The 19,547-nt window shown below is 39.3% G+C and overlaps 1 protein-coding gene across 1 annotated transcript in view; it reads right to left on the reverse strand.

Annotated features, from left to right (window-relative positions):
* Positions 1-2,142: 2,142 nt before the first annotated feature.
* The window catches only part of LOC140141354 (chromodomain-helicase-DNA-binding protein 7-like), a 73,367-nt gene continuing 55,962 nt past the window's right edge, over positions 2,143-19,547 (reverse strand). Inside the window, 9 exon segments of the mRNA XM_072163192.1 lie at positions 2,143-2,894; positions 4,004-4,163; positions 6,576-6,815; positions 7,795-7,887; positions 8,790-8,968; positions 13,485-13,572; positions 13,846-14,219; positions 16,145-16,220; positions 17,064-17,243. Of these exon segments, the coding sequence (XP_072019293.1) occupies positions 2,287-2,894; positions 4,004-4,163; positions 6,576-6,815; positions 7,795-7,887; positions 8,790-8,968; positions 13,485-13,572; positions 13,846-14,219; positions 16,145-16,220; positions 17,064-17,243 (1,998 nt within the window). The 3' untranslated portion in view covers positions 2,143-2,286.

The raw sequence follows: 19,547 nt of genomic DNA on the forward strand, positions 1-19,547 counted from the left end.
CTCCTTGTGTTTCCTCTCTTTGGAGGTTTCACACAAAGTCTTGAAGTGCATATGACACAACAGGTCTACGAGCTGATTTCCAAAGAACATGACTAAACCCAGCGTCATTATTTGGCATATTGACTCCCTGTTTATTTTCTTACATGTGCAGGTTTATATTTATGACGGGTTACATAAGCGAGGACCTTTTGTGTGTTGCGTTTAGTAGACTACATTCATAATAAATATTAGAAATGCAATAAACGTTGATAAAAACCCTGTATGCTGATATGGGATATTCCAGTTGAAATCCAAAAAACCCACAATTGACAACATGACCTTAATCGTCCACACAGGGGGTGTTGATTTCAAATGGAGTCACTCATTTAGGTAACCCCGTATAAAATTCAACCCCCTCCCCTGTGTAGAACATTATTAAAGTCACATCTTCCAAACTTCCACAGAGGGTGCATAGATTTCAACTGGAATAACCCAACAGATAAAACATCAAGACTTTCAAAAGCTCTGTTATCCAAATTCATGACATGATCCCACAAAAGCAACATGCAGAACCAGTTCAAATTAAGCTGTATTAAAAGAGAAGGGTGGTCACGAAACATTTTGTTCTTTTTTTGGGGGGGAGGGGTTTCAACTTTGAATGCAAAAAAGTTTTCCATTGTAAATATACAAGCAGAAAATTCTGATTGTCCTTCAAGTTTGCATTGCTGATATCAGACAAACGACTTATTAGCCATCTCTTGCGTAGTACATCTCACCTGGTTCAAAATAATAAATGGTCACGACGCACCAATACTGACAGAAAGGTCTCCTTTTCAGGCTAAAATGTCCAAGGTCCAAATTAGAACATGCTCTCTCTTTCATGCTTAAATGACTGAAATTTTCTCAAAATAGCCCCCAAAAGTCAATTTTTATGGGGCGATAATAATACCAAAACATACATTTTGGAAATTGTCATCATGTTCCCAGACCTGGCAACCTACCGAAGTCAGAATGAGGGACATTGAGACCAAAACCATGTACATGTGCACAAACTAGATACCGAAAAATTCAAAGACTTGAGGTGTGCAATACTTTCAGAATTCAGAGAAGGTTCTGCAGGTCTGGATTTATCACAATAAACTAAAGAGAATGCTACAGCAAATTTTAAAGTGACATTTTCATCATTTTCTGCTGTTCTTGCATTTAAATTTGCCATCACTGAAATTTTCAGAAAACAGGACTGTCCCTTATTTTGACTTTGGGAAACCCCAAATGAGGGGCAGTACCTCAAAATGAGGGACAGTTGGCAGGTCTGTGTTCCTGGTCCCTTGAGTACGGGTCATATAACTTAGTACCTTTTTTAGAGGTACCATGGACACAATAAAATTGCACTCAGTGCAGCTATGTAGACAGCCTTTTAGTGTGCGTATTGGGGGAGAGCGTTTAAAGTCAGGTGTTTTCAAAACACTGTCCACAATTTACGTCCACCATACATCGCAGCGGCCAATTGTTTTATAATGCATGCATTGGACTATTCCAGTTGAAATCCATACACCCCCTAAGGAAGACACAAACTTACTATTCCGCACAGAGAGTGTAGATTTCAAACGGGGTAACCTGAATGAGTGACTCCATCCAAAATACACACGCCCTATGTTGGCGATTAAGGTCATGACTTAGTTTAATAGGGGATGTATGGAACTCAACACACAGGGGGTGCAGATTTCAAATGGAGTCACCCATTCAGGTAACCCCATTTGAAATTCACACTCCCTGTGTGGAAGATTAACGTCATGTCTTCCACAGGGGGTGTGTAGATTTCAACTGTAACAGCCGATTGTCCCTTTTGCAAAAAATATCCCCACTACAATCCGCCCGCCATCAATCACACATAACAACTACACGTATACATACCCGCTTTGTAACCAACAGTAGAGCTGACGATATAGAAAGCAATGCATTACTTTGCCTCATAAAATAATTCATATAGTAATTCATTTTTTTCATATAATAATTACGAAGTTTATCAAAAAGATTCCACACACAAAAATGGAGGGAGCCATATTTCTATATACGCCAATATGTTCTTGCCAATTCTGGGCTATTCAATTGAAATCCATACACCCCTATGGAAAACACAAACTTAATATTCGCACAGGGGTGTAGATTTCAAATGGGGTAACCTGAATGAGTGACTCCCATAGAAAATCACACGCCCTGTGTTGGAGATTAAGGCCGTGACTTTAATAGGTGATGTATGGAATTCAACTGGTAAAGCCCAATGTTTTAGGCAATTTGTTTGGTATGCTATGCTTCTCCATCATCCATTGCAATATCATTTATCACGTTTTCGTCCAATTCTCCTTCTAAATCTCCCAAATCCACGCCCGCAAACGTGCTGTCGTTATCGTCCGTAAAATTCCCCAGAGCGCCATCGCTCATCCCCACATCGCCATCCGTGTCCCCTGGCTCCGTTCGATTAAACTTGGAATCGACCGAACTCTGCGAATCGTTATCTAATGAGTTAGTAGTACTGGTCGGGGCAGCAGTCGTGGTCGCCGAGATTAGCCCTTGCACGTTGTGCGAGGCGAGAAACGGAGAGTAAAACACGCCCCCTTGTGTCGGTAGAAGATACGGCGATATCCCCGCTAGACTAGGGACGCCCGACACTGGCGGGGTAGGGGTAGGGGTAGACGCAGCGGCTAACTGAACTGGTTTTGTCACCACTGGATGATTAGTTTTCAGTTTCTTCTTTTTTGGCGTTTTTGTTTTAATTTTACTTTGTCCCTGTGCTTGCATTGTTTGGAGCTGCTGTGCGGCTGCAGCCAGGACTGCAGAATTGTGCGCTAGTTGCTGGGAGGTGGCAGGACTGGTGAAGCTAGCGAGACCTAGAGTGCCGAGTCCACCTAGAGAACCTGTACAAGTGAGTCAAAGAAAAATGAATAATTCTTTATATGGTTCAATGGACATTGACCTTTGTCACCATGGCAACAAAACATCCCAACTATGTCAAACTATTCTTTTTTTTTAATTGCTTATAGAAGACAAACAATTTGATTGGTCAACTGGTGAGGTTTAACCTTTCTGCTTTTAACTCAGAAGGGAATGACACAGATAGGTAAAAGTATACTTGTTTGAATCGCTATGACAAGAGGAATAATTTGGTGAACTTTTTAAACAGCATTAGTAGAAAAAGTCAAATTAAGCAGAGACCTTCCGGAGATTTACAAAAGTCTTCTAGAAACATCTAAACCATCCAGGTGTGAAGAAGACAATCACCCAGTCACTACTGCCTGAGCCTGAGGATGGTAACAGATTGTTACCGAAAATATTTGCAAGGTTAAGTGAAAATTTTCCTTCATTAGTTTCCGTTGAAAGTTTCAAAACTACTTTTGTTTTTAGCATTTAAGCAGTTTGAACTTTGACCTTCCATATGTCAAAATGCTTCATGCTGATAGAAGTCCGGTTAACATAGTTTTGAAATTGGTGGTCTCGAGAAGCAAAATCTATCAAAAACAAAACTATGGACACAAAACCACCAGCAGCCAGACTATGATCAAGACATTGGGGATCAAGACCTGTGTTAGTGTCTAATTAGCCAGACATTCGTCCACCCATCATTTTGTATGTAGGGGCAGTTTGCTCCTGGGATATGCCAAATTAATGCAGAGATGCCAACATTAACATCCAGAAAATAGGGAGAATTCAAAAAAAAAAAAAGTCAAAATTACATGCAACTTCAATGGCACATAACTTGTCAGAAATAGGGAGGTTGCCAAATTTCGCTGTCAAAATTGGCAAAAATGTTTCCAAAAATAGGGAGCCTCCCTCTAAAATAGGGAGGGTTGGCACCTCTGTTAATGCCTCTGACAGATTATAAATGCTAAAAATAATGCTTGAATAAATTCTGCAAAATCAAAACAAGACCAGGCTAGTGAATCAATGAATATAACAACAGCTATTTGAACTGACTGAAGGTCATAATGATCATACCAGTGAGGTCTGTAGAGGTTATATGACATACCTTGTCCTATCTGCATGGAGAGTTTATTAGTTGACAACCCCGATGCTAACACCCCTACAGTGCCCACATCACTGGATGTCGTCGTCGCTGCCGCTGGTTTGGGCTTTGCCTTCATAGACAGGTGGCTGATGCGGCCATACAATTCTTCACCAATGTAGCCCTACACACAATAACACAATTTATGTTTTTGGTTAGAATATAAAGAGACTACTGATTATCAAAGATAAGAACCCACACCTCGATCTACAATCAACGAATTTAATAGTTGGCACACCTTGACAATATGTTGGAACTCTTCATTGCCGCTCTGATAGTTTAGTGAAATTAGTATAACTATGTTTGATGAGAAGTACATACCTTCTCCTTTCCCCTTCCCTCCCCCATTCCCACTCAATCAATGTTGGGGAGACTGGAGAGCCCAATGGAAAAAGTGCTTTCATCAACATTGAACTGGGGGTGAGGGGTGGCGATTTACATTTAGTATGCCCGAGTGTGCCAACATTTAATTAAAGTTTGTTTTTTAAGTACAAAAATTGAAGAAGAAAAAGCTTGTTTTCAGAGAATAAATAAATTGAATATCTTTCGTATGAAATGGGAAGGTTTTGTGTAAGAAAATAATGTAACAACAAAGTAATTATATATAAATATAACATATTATTGTCTTTCTCATGTGCCCACGGACAAACAAAGTATATGCATAATATTGTATTGTACTAGTCACACTACAAGATTCCTGGCGACGGAGTACCTCTGCTGCAATGTTACTTCGCGTCTACTACCGCTGCTACTACCAGTACCCAATCCCTTTGTGGCGGCGTTGGTACTACACCAAAGTACCAGCGTCGGCCACCATACTGTAGATACCCCCGTAGCAAAGTACTTACATAAAGTAACATTGATACTCCACCATGCGTCACCTAAGAGTCAACTGCGATGTACCGAGTAGGTGACTTATAGGCAGACCATGGTCGAGGGTACTTCGATGGCCCTTCAGCGGAAGTACCTGCACAGTAACCGCATCCATGGTGTACCCATGTGCCAGCAGTGAAGTAGCAGTGAAGGTACTCACCCGCGAGGTACTCCGTCGCTAAAGTCCTTTGATCGTAAAGTTCATTGACTTCATGGCACGCGCGCCCGTGGTACAACTACGCGGCCGACTGCGCGTTCAACTACGCGTTCAACAAGGCTTGCACACGAACGCGTTGATGTGGAATTATTAATTTGTTATGATCTGGATGCAATATTGCTTGTTGCACAATGCAGTTTTTCCGTACGCCGGCGACAGTGTTATAAATTCCGTTGTTTTTCTTTTGTTTTCCGTTTTGTTCTGTTAGGAAAATAACACGGTTTTTTGTTTGTTTGATTGTTTACTTGGTTGGTTAGTTAGCTGTTTGCTTGGCTGATGGTTGCTCAGCTTGGTTGTTTTCATTTGTATTTTTTTATCTTATTTAATTATTTAGTAAATTTATTACTTTTCAGAAATGTTTAGAAAAGATTGCATCATGTATTTTATGTTCATATGTTTTTTTATTCATTAACTCATTACTCGCTTTAGTTATTTTACTGATTTATTTATTACCTATTTATTTATTTAGTTGGTTACTTTCTTATGTACTTATAAATTTACTTAGTTCTTTATTTATTTATTTAATTGTTTTATACTTATTTATTATCTCCACTTATTTATTTACTTACTCATTTAGATATTTATTTATTTATTTAATTGCTTATTTATTTAGACCTACTTGGTTATTTTCTTATTTATTTACTTACTTATTTAGTTAGTATTTACCTAATTATTTACTCATTTGTATAAGAAGTTATTTTACCTGTCTCTTTATTTATTTATTTATTTATTTATTTATTTATTTATTTACTTCTTTGGGTAATTATTATTTATTTAATAACTTATTTACTTGTTTACCTATTTCCTTATTTATTTACTTACTCCTTTAGTTAGTTATTTACTTACTTATTTATTTATTTACTCATTTACTAATAGGCCTACTTAACTTATCCGCTTAAAAATGCCCAAAGAATAAATAAGAAACATAAATCAAGAACATATTAATCAATATAAAACAATATGGCAACAGAAACAAATAAGAAATGGCAACCCGCTTGCCTCATTTTTTTTTGCTAGAGTACCCACGCCGGTACTCAGCTGCGGAATACCTGACAGGCGAGTACCAGTGTCGGTACTCGGAGTACCTTCAAAGTACCTACGCCACGAGGTATTCGCGAGTTGCAGCCGGCTTGCTGGGCCACAAGGGTCTGGTGGCCGACGTAGGTACTCGAGAGTAGCAGCGCTGCTACTCTCATGAGAATCCTGTAGTGCATATATTATAATGTAAGAGATGCTTTTGTATTTGTGTTGTGTGTATTGTTTTAATTCTTTCTATCTTTTATTTATTTGTCTTTTGTCCTGTTTAATATAAAAGCAAAATGAATAAAAAAAACCCCAAAAAAAAAACCCATTAATTTCTTTGATTGTAGCTTATAGCTGCCATAGGACTGCTACTGGATTATACCATCTTCACACTTACACATCTGTCTACTGAATATTACTCACCTTCCCTTTTACAATGGAGCCCCACTCAGATGCAACATCCAACGCAGGGTGCTGTACCAACCATTCAGCCAAATTATTCAGCGTCGGATTCAATTTAAACGGTAGCTTTTTGCCCGTGTTCCTGTCAATCACATCAACCCGTTCCTCTCCTGTTAGTTTGGCGGGGTCAAGCTTGGCTGGGTTGCGCTGGCTCTTCTTTTTCTTTTTCTTGGGTGGTTCATCTGAAGCATCTTGAGAAGGCTGTACAGGAAAGAGAAATCGCGTTCAATGTAAAAACAAAATACGAAGCTTCATATGAACGAAGAGATCATTTAGGATTCAAATGAAAGAAGCTTCGGGCAACCGGACATTATTTTACTGTGTTTCCTTAATCCTTGCTAATCCACCCATCTAGTTAGGGTGAAGCCCGTTAGTCTTGATGTTGATAATATAGGATTCACAACTTGTAAGTTCCCCAAAAAATTTATGCAACCTGATATCCAACGATAGGTCTAATAAAACCTCACCTTAGGTAATGGAGGGAAAGACACAGATGCACCATCAGGACTGACTACAGCATGGAATGGGTAGAGTAATTCAAAGCCTGGGTGTTTCTTCATCTAGACTTATAGCTACCTGATATCCAACCCTAGGTCAAATAAAACCTCACCTTAGGTAATGGAGGGAAAGACACTGATGCACCATCAGGACTGACTACAGCATGGAATGGATAGAGTAATCCAAACCCTGGGTGTTCCTAAATCTAGACTTATAGCTACCTGATATCCAACCCTAGGTCAAATAAAACCTCACCTTAGGTAATAGAGGGAAAGACACTGATGTACCATCAGAACTGACTACAGCATGGAATGGATAGAGTAATTCAAAGCCTGGGTTCCTTCATCTAGACTTATAGCTACCTGATATCCAACCCTAGGTCAAATAAAACCTCACCTTAGGTAATGGAGGGAAAGACACTGATGTACCATCAGGACTGACTACAGCATGGAATGGATAGAGTAATTCAAAGCCTGGGTGTTCCTTCATCTAGACTTATAGCTACCTGATATCCAACCCTAGGTCTAATAAAACCTCACCTTAGGTAATGGAGGGAAAGACACTGATGCACCATCAGGACTGACTACAGCATGGAATGGATAGAGTAATTCAAACCCTGGGTGTTCCTAAATCTAGACTTATAGCTACCTGATATCCAACCCTAGGTCAAATAAAACCTCACCTTAGGTAATGGTGGGAAAGACACTGATGTACCATCAGGACTGAGTACAGCATGGAATGGATAGAGTAATTCAAACCCTGGGTGTTCCTTCATCTAGACTTATAGCTACCTGATATCCAACCCTAGGTCAAATAAAACCTCACCTTAGGTAATGGAGGGAAAGACACTGATGTACCATCAGGACTGACTACAGCATGGAATGGATAGAGTAATTCAAAGCCTGGGTTCCTTCATCTAGACTTATAGCTACCTGATATCCAACCTTAGGTCAAATAAAACCTCACCTTAGGTAATGGAGGGAAAGACACTGATGTACCATCAGGACTGACTACAGCATGGAATGGATAGAGTAATTCAAACCCTGGGTGTTCCTTCATCTAGACTTATAGCTACCTGATATCCAACGCTAGGTCAAATAAAACCTCACCTTAGGTAATGGTGGGAAAGACACTGATGTACCATCAGGACTGACTACAGCATGGAATGGATAGAGTAATTCAAACCCTGGGTGTTCCTTCATCTAGACTTATAGCTACCTGATATCCAACCCTAGGTCAAATAAAACCTCACCTTAGGTAATGGAGGGAAAGACACTGATGTACCATCAGGACTGACTACAGCATGGAATGGATAGAGTAATTCAAACCCTGTGTGTTCCTAAATCTAGACTTATAGCTACCTGATATCCAACCTTAGGTCAAATAAAACCTCACCTTAGGTAATGGAGGGAAAGACACTGATGTACCATCAGGACTGACTACAGCATGGAATGGATAGAGTAATTCAAAGCCTGGGTTCCTTCATCTAGACTTATAGCTACCTGATATCCAACCTTAGGTCAAATAAAACCTCACCTTAGGTAATGGTGGGAAAGACACTGATGTACCATCAGGACTGACTGCAGCATGGAATGGATAGAGTAATTCAAAGCCTGGGTTCCTTCATCTAGACTTATAGCTACCTGATATCCAACCTTAGGTCAAATAAAACCTCACCTTAGGTAATGGTGGGAAAGACACTGATGTACCATCAGGACTGACTACAGCATGGAATGGATAGAGTAATTCAAATCCTGGATGTTCCTTCATCCAAGCCCCTAACTGCTTCTTCATGGGCGCGGCGGGACCAATGTATCTCTCACCGGTGCGTGGATTCATCACTGGTACATGGTCATCTGAAAAGAGAAGATATTGGAACTCTAATTAACTAGAATTACACGGCTTATAATTAAGGTGGAACCCACGCAAACAAATTAATTATAACACAAAACCATGCGAGGTCTATAAGCAGTAGTGTGCGCAAAGGTGGACCACAACACAACCCAACTTTTGTCGTTATGTGGGAAATGCAGAGTCTGGGAAAAATCATAGGGTTACCAATTTTTGAGCAGTCCGGGGGAAATCGAGACACATGCAACCCCCCACTTTTGAAAACCTGTTGATACGAGTTGGTATATTTGCGAATCATGCCACTTGAATCTTTTTAGCTAGTTAAGACCTATACCAGAGAAGGATATCTTAACTGCAGCAGAAGGGGCAGTTTTGAACTGCAGAGGAGGTGGTAAAGCAGTCAAACTAGCTAAATTGTGTTAGGCGTTAGACTCTAGCGTGGAATAATTGAGCCGACTTGAAATTCCCATGTGCGAAGACCACCTGCTTATTGTCTCGGTTACCCATACAAAAAGTCAAGGAACTGATCCGGCTGTGATGGTTTATTGTAGTACGTATAGGGTGTGCGTTTCTTAGCTGCAACTCCCTGATTGTTAAATGGTTTATATGATGTGTCTTTGGCCACAAAGGGTAGCAAATTATTGCTAAGTGTGCCCAGCTTTGTGGTTTTATGCATAACTGCACTTACCGTATTGTTTGTAATAAATGCCCTGGGGGCGTTGCATTTTTCCAAAAGGGGGGCGTTTATTGGAAGTGAATTGTCAGTGAAAAACTTAAAAATCGTGTTCAATTTCCCGATGGTGCTCCTATTAAAAGGAGGGATTTACGACTATACATGATGGCGGCGCCCACGGAAAATGATATTTTCGTGGGAAATACAACAAAATTACACCTGGAAGTGCATGGAATTAGTGAAATTCTACCATAATTAGGCAATGAAATGGATGGGAGTTGAGTCATAATAGGTTTTGTCCATTCAATTTAGCGATCGTGACTGACATGATTGATGCAAATTTTAAGCTTACCTACACGATATATGTCATGGAAATGTTTTGTCAATTTTTCACAGAAAAACTGGAGGGGGCGTTTATTAGAGGGGGGGCGTTTATTACAAACAATACGGTATTTATTGTTTGGACTGCAGAGACAATTAGTAAAGGGCAGGGTTGTCACCAGGACCAAAAAAGTACTGGTTAAAATATTGAAGGCGAAGCGTAGCGAGCGAAGCTCTCACGCCTCGCACTATCTTTTTAGTGAACGCTAGGGATTGGGGAATAGGCTTTGAGGGTACCACCCCACTAGAATAAAAATTTTCTTGCTCTTTTTATGATGAAATATCATCATCCACTTCGAAATGTAAAAAATAAAAAATAAACAACATTTTTGTGAGTGCCGGACGGCCCCGTCCGGCGTAGTGACAACCCTGGTAAAGGGGCTTTTGTAGTGTCTAGTAGGACTACAGCAATAAGAATAGACAATATATTATATGATGATCATACATACACGCTATGTAACGGCACGCGTGATTGTCCTGGATGTGCGATCGCCGGGTAGGAAAAATGAAGGAAAATCATGATTTTTAATAATGTTACAGCTCAACTGATCATACTTTTCCTACATTCGACCTTGCATGATTTTTGAGTTGACACAGTCATGAAAATAACTATAGATACTTTACTAGACCATTAGTAGCCCAGTTCTGAACCTTTTCATTGATCATTCATAACAATAGGTATCTGATGGATCAGTGAAGATAAGAAGGGATTATAATATATCCGTAACCTTGATATTATAGTACATCTCAAGGAAAAAGTGCAATGGACATGTTTTCATTTTATGTTTCAAATATCCCGCGCATGAAAATTGAGTATTTAACCCAAATTGGAAAATGGAACAATTTATTGGAAATCTGTTTTAACAGATTTTTTGACATCTTTTTCTGCACTGTATTATACCTAAATTGATAAATATTCAAAGAAAATATAGGTCATCCAAAAATGTTGATTTTTACACATTTTGGGGCAAAAAGGAAAAATATCAAAATCTGTTTTAACAGCTTCATTCATCAAGTCATAACAAACGGCCTACATGCTTAATTTCTAATAAAATATTGAAATTGTGAAAAAAATATAGGTATTTATTGATTTTCATGTTTTTTTCTTGCAAATATGCTAATATGCAAATTATGAAATTGCAAAATAAAGTTTCTACATAGCATACATCTTTCAAGTGTGATGTTCAAAATGACAGACATCAAAAAGAGATTCGATGAAATGTAAAGGTGTAGTAACAATTTTGAGTGGGGAGTATGAATGAATGATGGAATGGCAAGAGGAAAGAGAGGTTGTGCAGAGAGTGTTGAGAGGGGAAGATGAGCAAAGACAAAAGGTAGATGACATGAATGATGGATGGAATGGAAGGAGTTATTGTATTGATAGGAAAAATGAGCACAGACAAAAGAGTTCATGATATGACATGCATGATGGATGGAGAGGAGAGAGGAAGGAGTTATTGTGTTGATGATGAGCAAAGACAAAGAACACATGATATGAATGATGGACGGAATGCAGAGAGGAAGGAGTAAAGAGTTGATGCCATAGGGAGTGTTGATCAGAAAATATTAAGACAAGAAATGTGACAAGCAAGAGGTGGTAGCGATTGTGAAAAAGAGGAAAGAAAGACATAATAAACAGTCTCAATAACTGCCCATATATGACAATGTAAGGTCTGCAAACTCAAGTCATATTCATGAGGTGTATTACATAGTGACAGATGCCAAACCTGTTGTGTTTTTACCATAGTGACGGATGTCGATTGCAAATTTATCAAGTTAAATGTACATCGGGAAAACGTTGAGTAGGTGAACTGTATTGGGCATAGATTATAAACTTGCCATTAAAGCCATATTATAACATTTGCTGAGGAGGACCCCCTTAATATTTTTCAAAATTCTGTTTTTTAAAAGATTGTTATGTACTTTAGCTAACTAACATACTATTAAAAGCAGACCTTTGAAAGATATTATCAAAAAGTTAAAATGTAGTAAAATCATACATCTCACATATGAAATAGATTGCCAAAATTATCCGTCACTATGTCTTGTGCAATTATTTTGAGATCTCAACATCCGTCAATATGGATTTTACCGTAAAGTGTAACTATGTCACCATGTAATGCACCCGACGATATGTGATAGACGGCCAAAGTTATCTGTCACTAACCTCAACAAATAAATTCTTTATTGATTTTCATGTTTTTTCTTGCAAATATGCTAATAATATGCAAATTATGAAATTGCAAAATAAAGTTTCTACATAGCATACATCTTTCAAGTGTGATGTTCAAAATGACAGACATCAAAAAGAGATTCGATGAAATGTAAAGGTGTAGTAACAATTTTGGCATGGTCGTCTGGTTAGGCAAAGTACGGTAAGTTGAGCTGTACTATTTTGAAGAAATAAGAATCACAAAATGTTCTGGTATGTATGAACGAGGTTCAAGCGGCCCCTCGGGCATGTCCTGATTTGGCCTTTACATGTCACTCTGAATTAGTCTCAAATTCATATAACCTGAAAATCATCTGTTTTAGAGCTATCACATCTGTAAAATCCATTAAATCCACCTGTCTAAAATTAGATTAGCCCGTCTCAAAGACTGGTGGACGCATGGCTGGCTAAGACCTTGCTACAAAATGCCACTTAAGGGGGGTCGATCTTTTGTGCGTAATTATAGAGGGCCGGGGGATTCACTCTATCATTAAAAAAATTATTTGAAGAAGTCAAAGAGCCCTAGGAATAAAAACTGTAGTGTAATTCACGCCAGATACAATTTCTTTATACGACAAAAATTAATTTTTGTAATCGATCAATAAACAAACGTTTTATATCAATTTTAAATTTAGCCTGAATCCGTAAATATGGTACCTCTCGCCCTTTTTTAGGTCAAGGCTATTTTTACCATTATGCAGCGAACCATTGTTGAAGCTATTTCACATACATGTACAAAACATTCTAGTGAAAGAATGAGGTCATATAGTGTTGAAATATCTTTTGTTGATTTCGAATGATAATGTCATGAAGTCGTAAATTTTAAAGGTCAAATTCCTAAAACCAAAACAAAACATTGCGACGCAGATAACTCCCGACTTACGCAATTTCATCATCACATCAGTGTCTTTATTATTTGTTTGAAACCTTTCCCAAACGTTCGTGCTATTTATGTATAAAACGGCTAATCTATCTTTACAAAACGCGTCTTTTTTAGTAAACAAAAGGCTAAAGATGGCATTATGAGATTTATCTTTTATCATTACACTCATCCGCTCAACTGCCACGGTGGCGAGTGGTAAAGCGCTAGACGCGTAATCGAAGGAAGTTTAGAATCGCTGGTTCGAATCCCAACGAAGCCTGTGGAAACTTTTTTTTTCTTCAAAATTCATGATCGCATTCCGAAATGAGTCACTTGTCGGTAAATCATGTCTCGTATCCTTAAAGAGTTAAAATTGGCCCCAAAAATACTTACCGTCTTTAAGGGCATTGAAGGCATCACTCATCTCCTTGGCTTTATCCTTCTGTTTCCTTTTCCGTCTTTTCTTCCTCTCAAGAAGTTCCTACGCAGACAAATTCAGGAGAGAGAGAAACAAGTAGAGATTAGTAATTGGCCTCAAGTGACCCCATGATTACCCTTGACCTCACACCTGTTGACATGTAAAGAGAATTTTTGTAAAGAGAATTTTTAACAGCATGGCAATTACTTTGCCGGTACAGTGCAATTTTAGAAAACACATTTGCATGAACCCAATTTTGTGACCTCAAAACCTACAAATATTCTGCAAATTTGTGATGCGCAATACTTGTTATAAATCGCATTTCTTAATTCTTACCAATTTCCTCTTCCGTCTCCTCTCGGCAGCCTCCGGATCCGCCGGCTCCGCTCCTTCCGTCTTCACCGTCTTGTGCTTCTTCTTCTTCTTATGAACCACATGCTGCATCCCGGACACGCCTCCCATTGCAAGCATCGCCGCCTGCATAGCGGCCGCATCACCCGGTCTGAACTCCGCATCCTGGATGTGGTACTGCGAGGTGGCTGCGGTGGAGGTGGTGGGATTTTGTGAGAGATCTAGTGGGGAGAGAGCGGCGGTGGCCATGTTGGCAGGAACCTGATTGGCGGCTAGAGGTAGCGAGGTCATAAGGGAGGAGAAGACGGGGTGAAGCCCGAGGCTGGGGTTTTGGCCTAGTAGCACGGCAAGTTGGGCGGCTGATGAGTGGGGAGTATGAATGAATGATGGAATGGAAAGTGGAAAGAGAGGTTGTGCAGAGAGTGTTGAGGTGAAGAAAAGCAAAGACAAGGGGTAGATGACATGAATGATGGATGGAATGGAACGAGGAAGGAGTTTTTGTATTGATAGCACAAAATGAGCAAAGACAAAAGAGAGATGACATATAGGGAGTGTTGATCAGGGAGATCAGTAAATATTGGTGAAGCAAGAGGTGGTAGCGATTGTGAAAAGAAGGGAAGAAAGACATAATAAACAGTCTCAATAACTGCCCATATATGACAATGTAAGGTCTGTAAGTCATATTCATCAGGTGTATTACATAGTGAGAGATGTCAAACCTGTTGTGTTTTTACCATAGTGACGGATGTCGATTGCAAATTTATCAAGTTAAATGTACATTGGCAAAACGTTGAGTAGGTGAACTGTATTGGGCATAGATTATAAACTTGCCATTAAAGCCATATTATAACATTTGCTGAGGAGGACACCCTCAATATTTTTCAAAATTCTGTTTTTTAAAAGATTGTTATGTACTTTAGTAAACTAACATACTATTAAAAGCAGACCTTTGAAAAATATTATCAAAAAGTTAAAATGTAGTAAAATCATACATCTCACATATGTAATAGATTGCCAAAATTATCTGTGATCCATCAATATGGATTTTACCGTAAAGTGTAACTCTGTCACCATGTAATGCACCCGACGTAATGTGATAGACGGCCAAAGTTATCTGTCACTAACCTCAACAAATAAATTCATAAATAATCAACAAATCTGTTTATGATATTCCAATTTCATTTACAACTATTAAAAAGAGTTTGTAAAGATACGAGCTGTACATGCACTTGGAATCCAAAATGTTAGAAAAAGACAATGGACTCAATTGCGTAAATCATCCCCACCCATTTACCATTATGTCAGATATTTGCCCTACAAGCTATTAACAGCAGTAGGCCTGTGTGTAAATATAATAAGACAATAGATACTCTGTTTCGACTTGCAAGGCAGGTGGTTCGGGCTATTCCAGTTGAAATCCATACACCCCCTAAGGAAGGCATGACCTTAATCTCCCACAGAGGGAGTGTGAATTACAAATGGAGTCACCCATTCAGGTAACCTCATTTCAAATACATACTCCCTGTGTGGAAGATCAAGATCATGATTGTATGAATTTCTACTGGAATAGCCCAGAAAAACGCAAGATTTTCAAGGAAGTAACAAAGCAAACCGCATTTTATTTGGGAAGCAGATATCGTTGCTGTTCTGGCAAAACCTTAAACTCCAATAGCTGATATGTGTTAAATATGCACAACACAATATATTGTGTTGTACATATTTAACACCTTGCAGCTATTGGAGTTGTAACAAGGTTTGTTGTACATATTTAACACAAAGCAGCTATTGGAGTTTTAAGGTTTTGCCAGAACAGCTACGATATTTTGAGTGTTTTTGAATTTTGCGTTCCAATTGGAAGATGCTACCGCAAAAAAAACAACGCGCAAATGTATTCTTTTTGTGTAGAATTCAATGTAAGGAAACTAAGAATCGCAAATTTAAAAATAAGGGAAACCGTTCAAAATTGTGACATGATCATGGGGAATGAGTCACATGTCGGCAATTTTCAATTAGAAGTTTTTTACATCATTTTCTGGGAGTTTACAAATGCTATATTTTGATGCAAACCCCATCAAAATCGGACATCTGGTTACCGAGTTATGAGTAATTTATCAATGGCTGAAAACAATATAAAACAAAAGAATTTGAACACAGTTTTTGCCAATATCTCAAAAACAATATTAGCGACATCTGACTCATTCCCTTGATCATGTCACAATTGCGAAAAATTTAATCATGCAAAAAATTCTACTTTGTTTTGATTCGGCAGGGCAGATATGCATACCTCTTTCTTGTTCTATCTCGGCTCTTTTCCTTCTCTTCTTCTTTTTTGGCAAGATTGTCTTTGTGTCTTCTCTTCCCTGCAATCACAACAAATATATGAAATCAATGAGGTTATAACAAGGAAAGCACATACACTATCCAGCTCTGTGCATATCTGTGCACATTTTGAAAGATTTTGGCTAATGGTCAATTGGTCATGATTAGTAGTGTTCAATCATGAAAGTCTACCACAGAATCTCTAGCACTATCTTTCATAGAAAGTATGCAAGACAGTACATAAATCGTACTGTATAAATTGTACCTCATCCAAAGTGAAGATTGTGTCCAAACAGATGTGTGTGAGTAGCAATATGTAAAGTGAAAATATATATTTATTGCAAACAACAGCTTGAATTGTAAACATCATTGTTTAACATGGTTTGATCTTTAAATTATGGTTCAGGAATTTAAATTTGGGCCTCTTATAATTGGATTTTGTGGCTAGGAACCATCTCACTGGTGCCATTGAACTTTTCATGGAGCTGAGGCAATGCTTGTAAAACATCAAATAATGACCTTCCAGTAACCTGTACAAAAAATTCAGACCCAGGTACCTTAACTCCATGAGAACTACCTGCCGATTGGCCAAAATGAATATTGTGTCTAATTTTGAACCAATCAAGGAGGGTATTAATAAGATCATCTGCAAATGTAAAGTTTGACCATAAATAGTTTAAATCCTAGATATGATTGGCAATTGAAATAAGCATTTCAATCTGTCAAACAATCAGAGATGCTGTTAGATGACCAGTAGTGTCCAGGGGGTTAAGGACAGGCAGGTACCCAAGTTCCCGGGTATTTGTCCCAGGCCTAAACCCCATTACCAGGATGGTTCCCTGGTGACTGGGCCGTTCACGTCCGTGCGTAATTATCAAACTTACCTCATCGCCGGCATAGTTATGTTCGGCGGGTGTAACCACGCCATCACCCCCAGCGCCGCCGGCATTGTTGCTTTGGCTACGATTAGGATCATTTGGATGATGGTGGCGCCGTCTCCCCGGCCATTCCCCTTTCAACACACAGTGACTAATCTGTTCAAGTCTGTGAACGATTACACGATCCTGATATGGGAGACAAAGAGAGAGAAATGAGTTGCAGTAGATACAAGACTAATCAAAACCAGTTTTGATAGTAATTTCATTAAGTGTCTTTCATAGTGTATGAGCCTGACCCTCTCAGATGGGGTGTTTGGTACCAGTTGGGAAGGTGGGGGCAAAGCAGCACTGCTACCAGATAGTTGACATCATGAGCTACACAAAAATGCCGGATAGCAATTGAACCGGAGTAGCTTGTGGCGAGAAAAAGTCATCAAACTTTACACAGGATCAAATTTAAAACTTGCTCAAATTGTGTTAACAAGGCGGTTCTCGAACCACAAGTCTCGCCTGCTTTCGCGATCGCCTGCTTTTACGATTACTTTTGGTAGAAGTAAATGAACCTGCAACAACCCATTGCGATTTGCCTGTTCAATTTGAGCTTGATTGGACCAATATTGGAATTTGACCTTTGATCCCTAAATTTTGGTGGGTCTAGGCTGGGCACAATTACCTGGCTGATGGTGACTGTACCCACCAAGTCTCATGCCCATCCGACAATTTTTACTAATTTGACCTCAGATGACCACTACTGACCCCAAAATGACCTTCCAAAAATTGGGCTCTAAATGTTGACTGTACCAATCAAGTTTCATGCCCTTGCAAGTTTTGACTCATTTGACTTCAGATGACCTCTGAGTGACCTCAGATGACCTTGCAATGACTGTCCAAAAATTTGGCTCTAAATGATGACTGTACCCCGAAATTTGACCACAGATGACCCATGGGTGACCTCAGATGTCTCTGAAATGACCTTCCAAACATTTGACTTTAAATGTTGACTGTAACCACCAGTTGTCATACCCATGGATGACCTGCGATGAAATGAAATGACCTTCCAAAAATTTGGCTCTAAATGTTGACTGTACCCACAAAGTTTCATGCCCATACAACAGTTTTTAGTAATTTGACCTCAGATGACCCCTGGGTGACCCGGAAATGCCCTTCCAAAAATTTGACTCTCAATGTTGACAGTGACCACTAAGTGTCATGTCCATACGACAGTTTTTAGTAATTTGACCTCAGATGACCCCTGGGTGACCCCGAAATGCCCTTCCAAAATTTGACTCTTAATGTTGACTGTAACCACTAAGTGTCATGCCCATACGACAGTTTTAGTAATTTGACCTCAGATGACCCCTGGGTGACCTTGGATGACCCCTTAATTACTTCGAAACTTTGACTCTAAATGTTGACTGTACCGTCCAAGTTTCATGCCCATGTGACAGTTTTTAGTAATGTGACCTCAGATGACCCTGTGTGACCTTGGATGACCCCAAAATTACCTTCCAAACTTTGACTCTAAATGTTGACTGTACCCACCAAGTTTCATGCCCATATGACAGTTTTTAGTAATTTGACCTCAGATGACCCTTGGGTGACCTCGGATGAACCCGAAATAACCTTCCGAAAATTTTACTCGAAATGTTGACTGTAACCACTAAGTGTCATGCCCATACGACAGTTTTTAGTAATTTGACCTCAGATGACCCCTGGGTGACCTTGGATGACCCCTAAATTACCTTCCGAAACTTTGACTCTAAATGTTGACTGTACCCACCAAGTTTCATGCCCATGTGACAGTTTTTAGTAATGTGACCTCAGATGACCCCTGTGTGACCTTGGATGACCCCAAAATTACCTTCCGAAACTTTGACTCTAAATGTTGACTGTACCCACCAAGTTTCATGCCCATATGACAGTTTTAGTAATTTGACCTCAGATGACCCTTGGGTGACCTCGGATGAACCCGAAATAACCTTCCGAAAATTTTACTCGAAATGTTGACTGTACCCACCAAGTTTCATGCCCATACGACAGTTTTTAGTAATTTGACCTCAGATGACCCCTGGGTGACCTCAGATGACCCTGAAATAATCTTCCGAACATTTGACTCTAAATGTTGACTGCACCCACCAAGTTTCATGCCCATACGACAGTTTTTAGTAATTTGACCTCAGATGACCCCTGGGTGACCTCGGATGACCCCGAAATAATCTTCCGAACATTTGACTCTATATGTTGACTGTACCCACCAAGATTCATGCCCATACAACAGTTTTTAGTAGTTTGACCTTAGATGACCCCTGGGTGACCTCGGATGACCCGAAATAATCTTCCGAACATTTGACTCTAAATGTTGATTGTACCCACCAAGTTTCATGCCCATACGACAGTTTTTAGTAATTTGACCTCGATGACCCCTGGTGACCTCAGATGACCCCGAAATAATCTTCCGAACATTTGACTCTAAATGTTGATTGTACCCAC

The sequence above is a fragment of the Amphiura filiformis genome, chromosome 2 (genome assembly GCF_039555335.1).
Source record: "Amphiura filiformis chromosome 2, Afil_fr2py, whole genome shotgun sequence".
NCBI classification, from domain to species: domain Eukaryota; kingdom Metazoa; phylum Echinodermata; class Ophiuroidea; order Amphilepidida; family Amphiuridae; genus Amphiura; species Amphiura filiformis.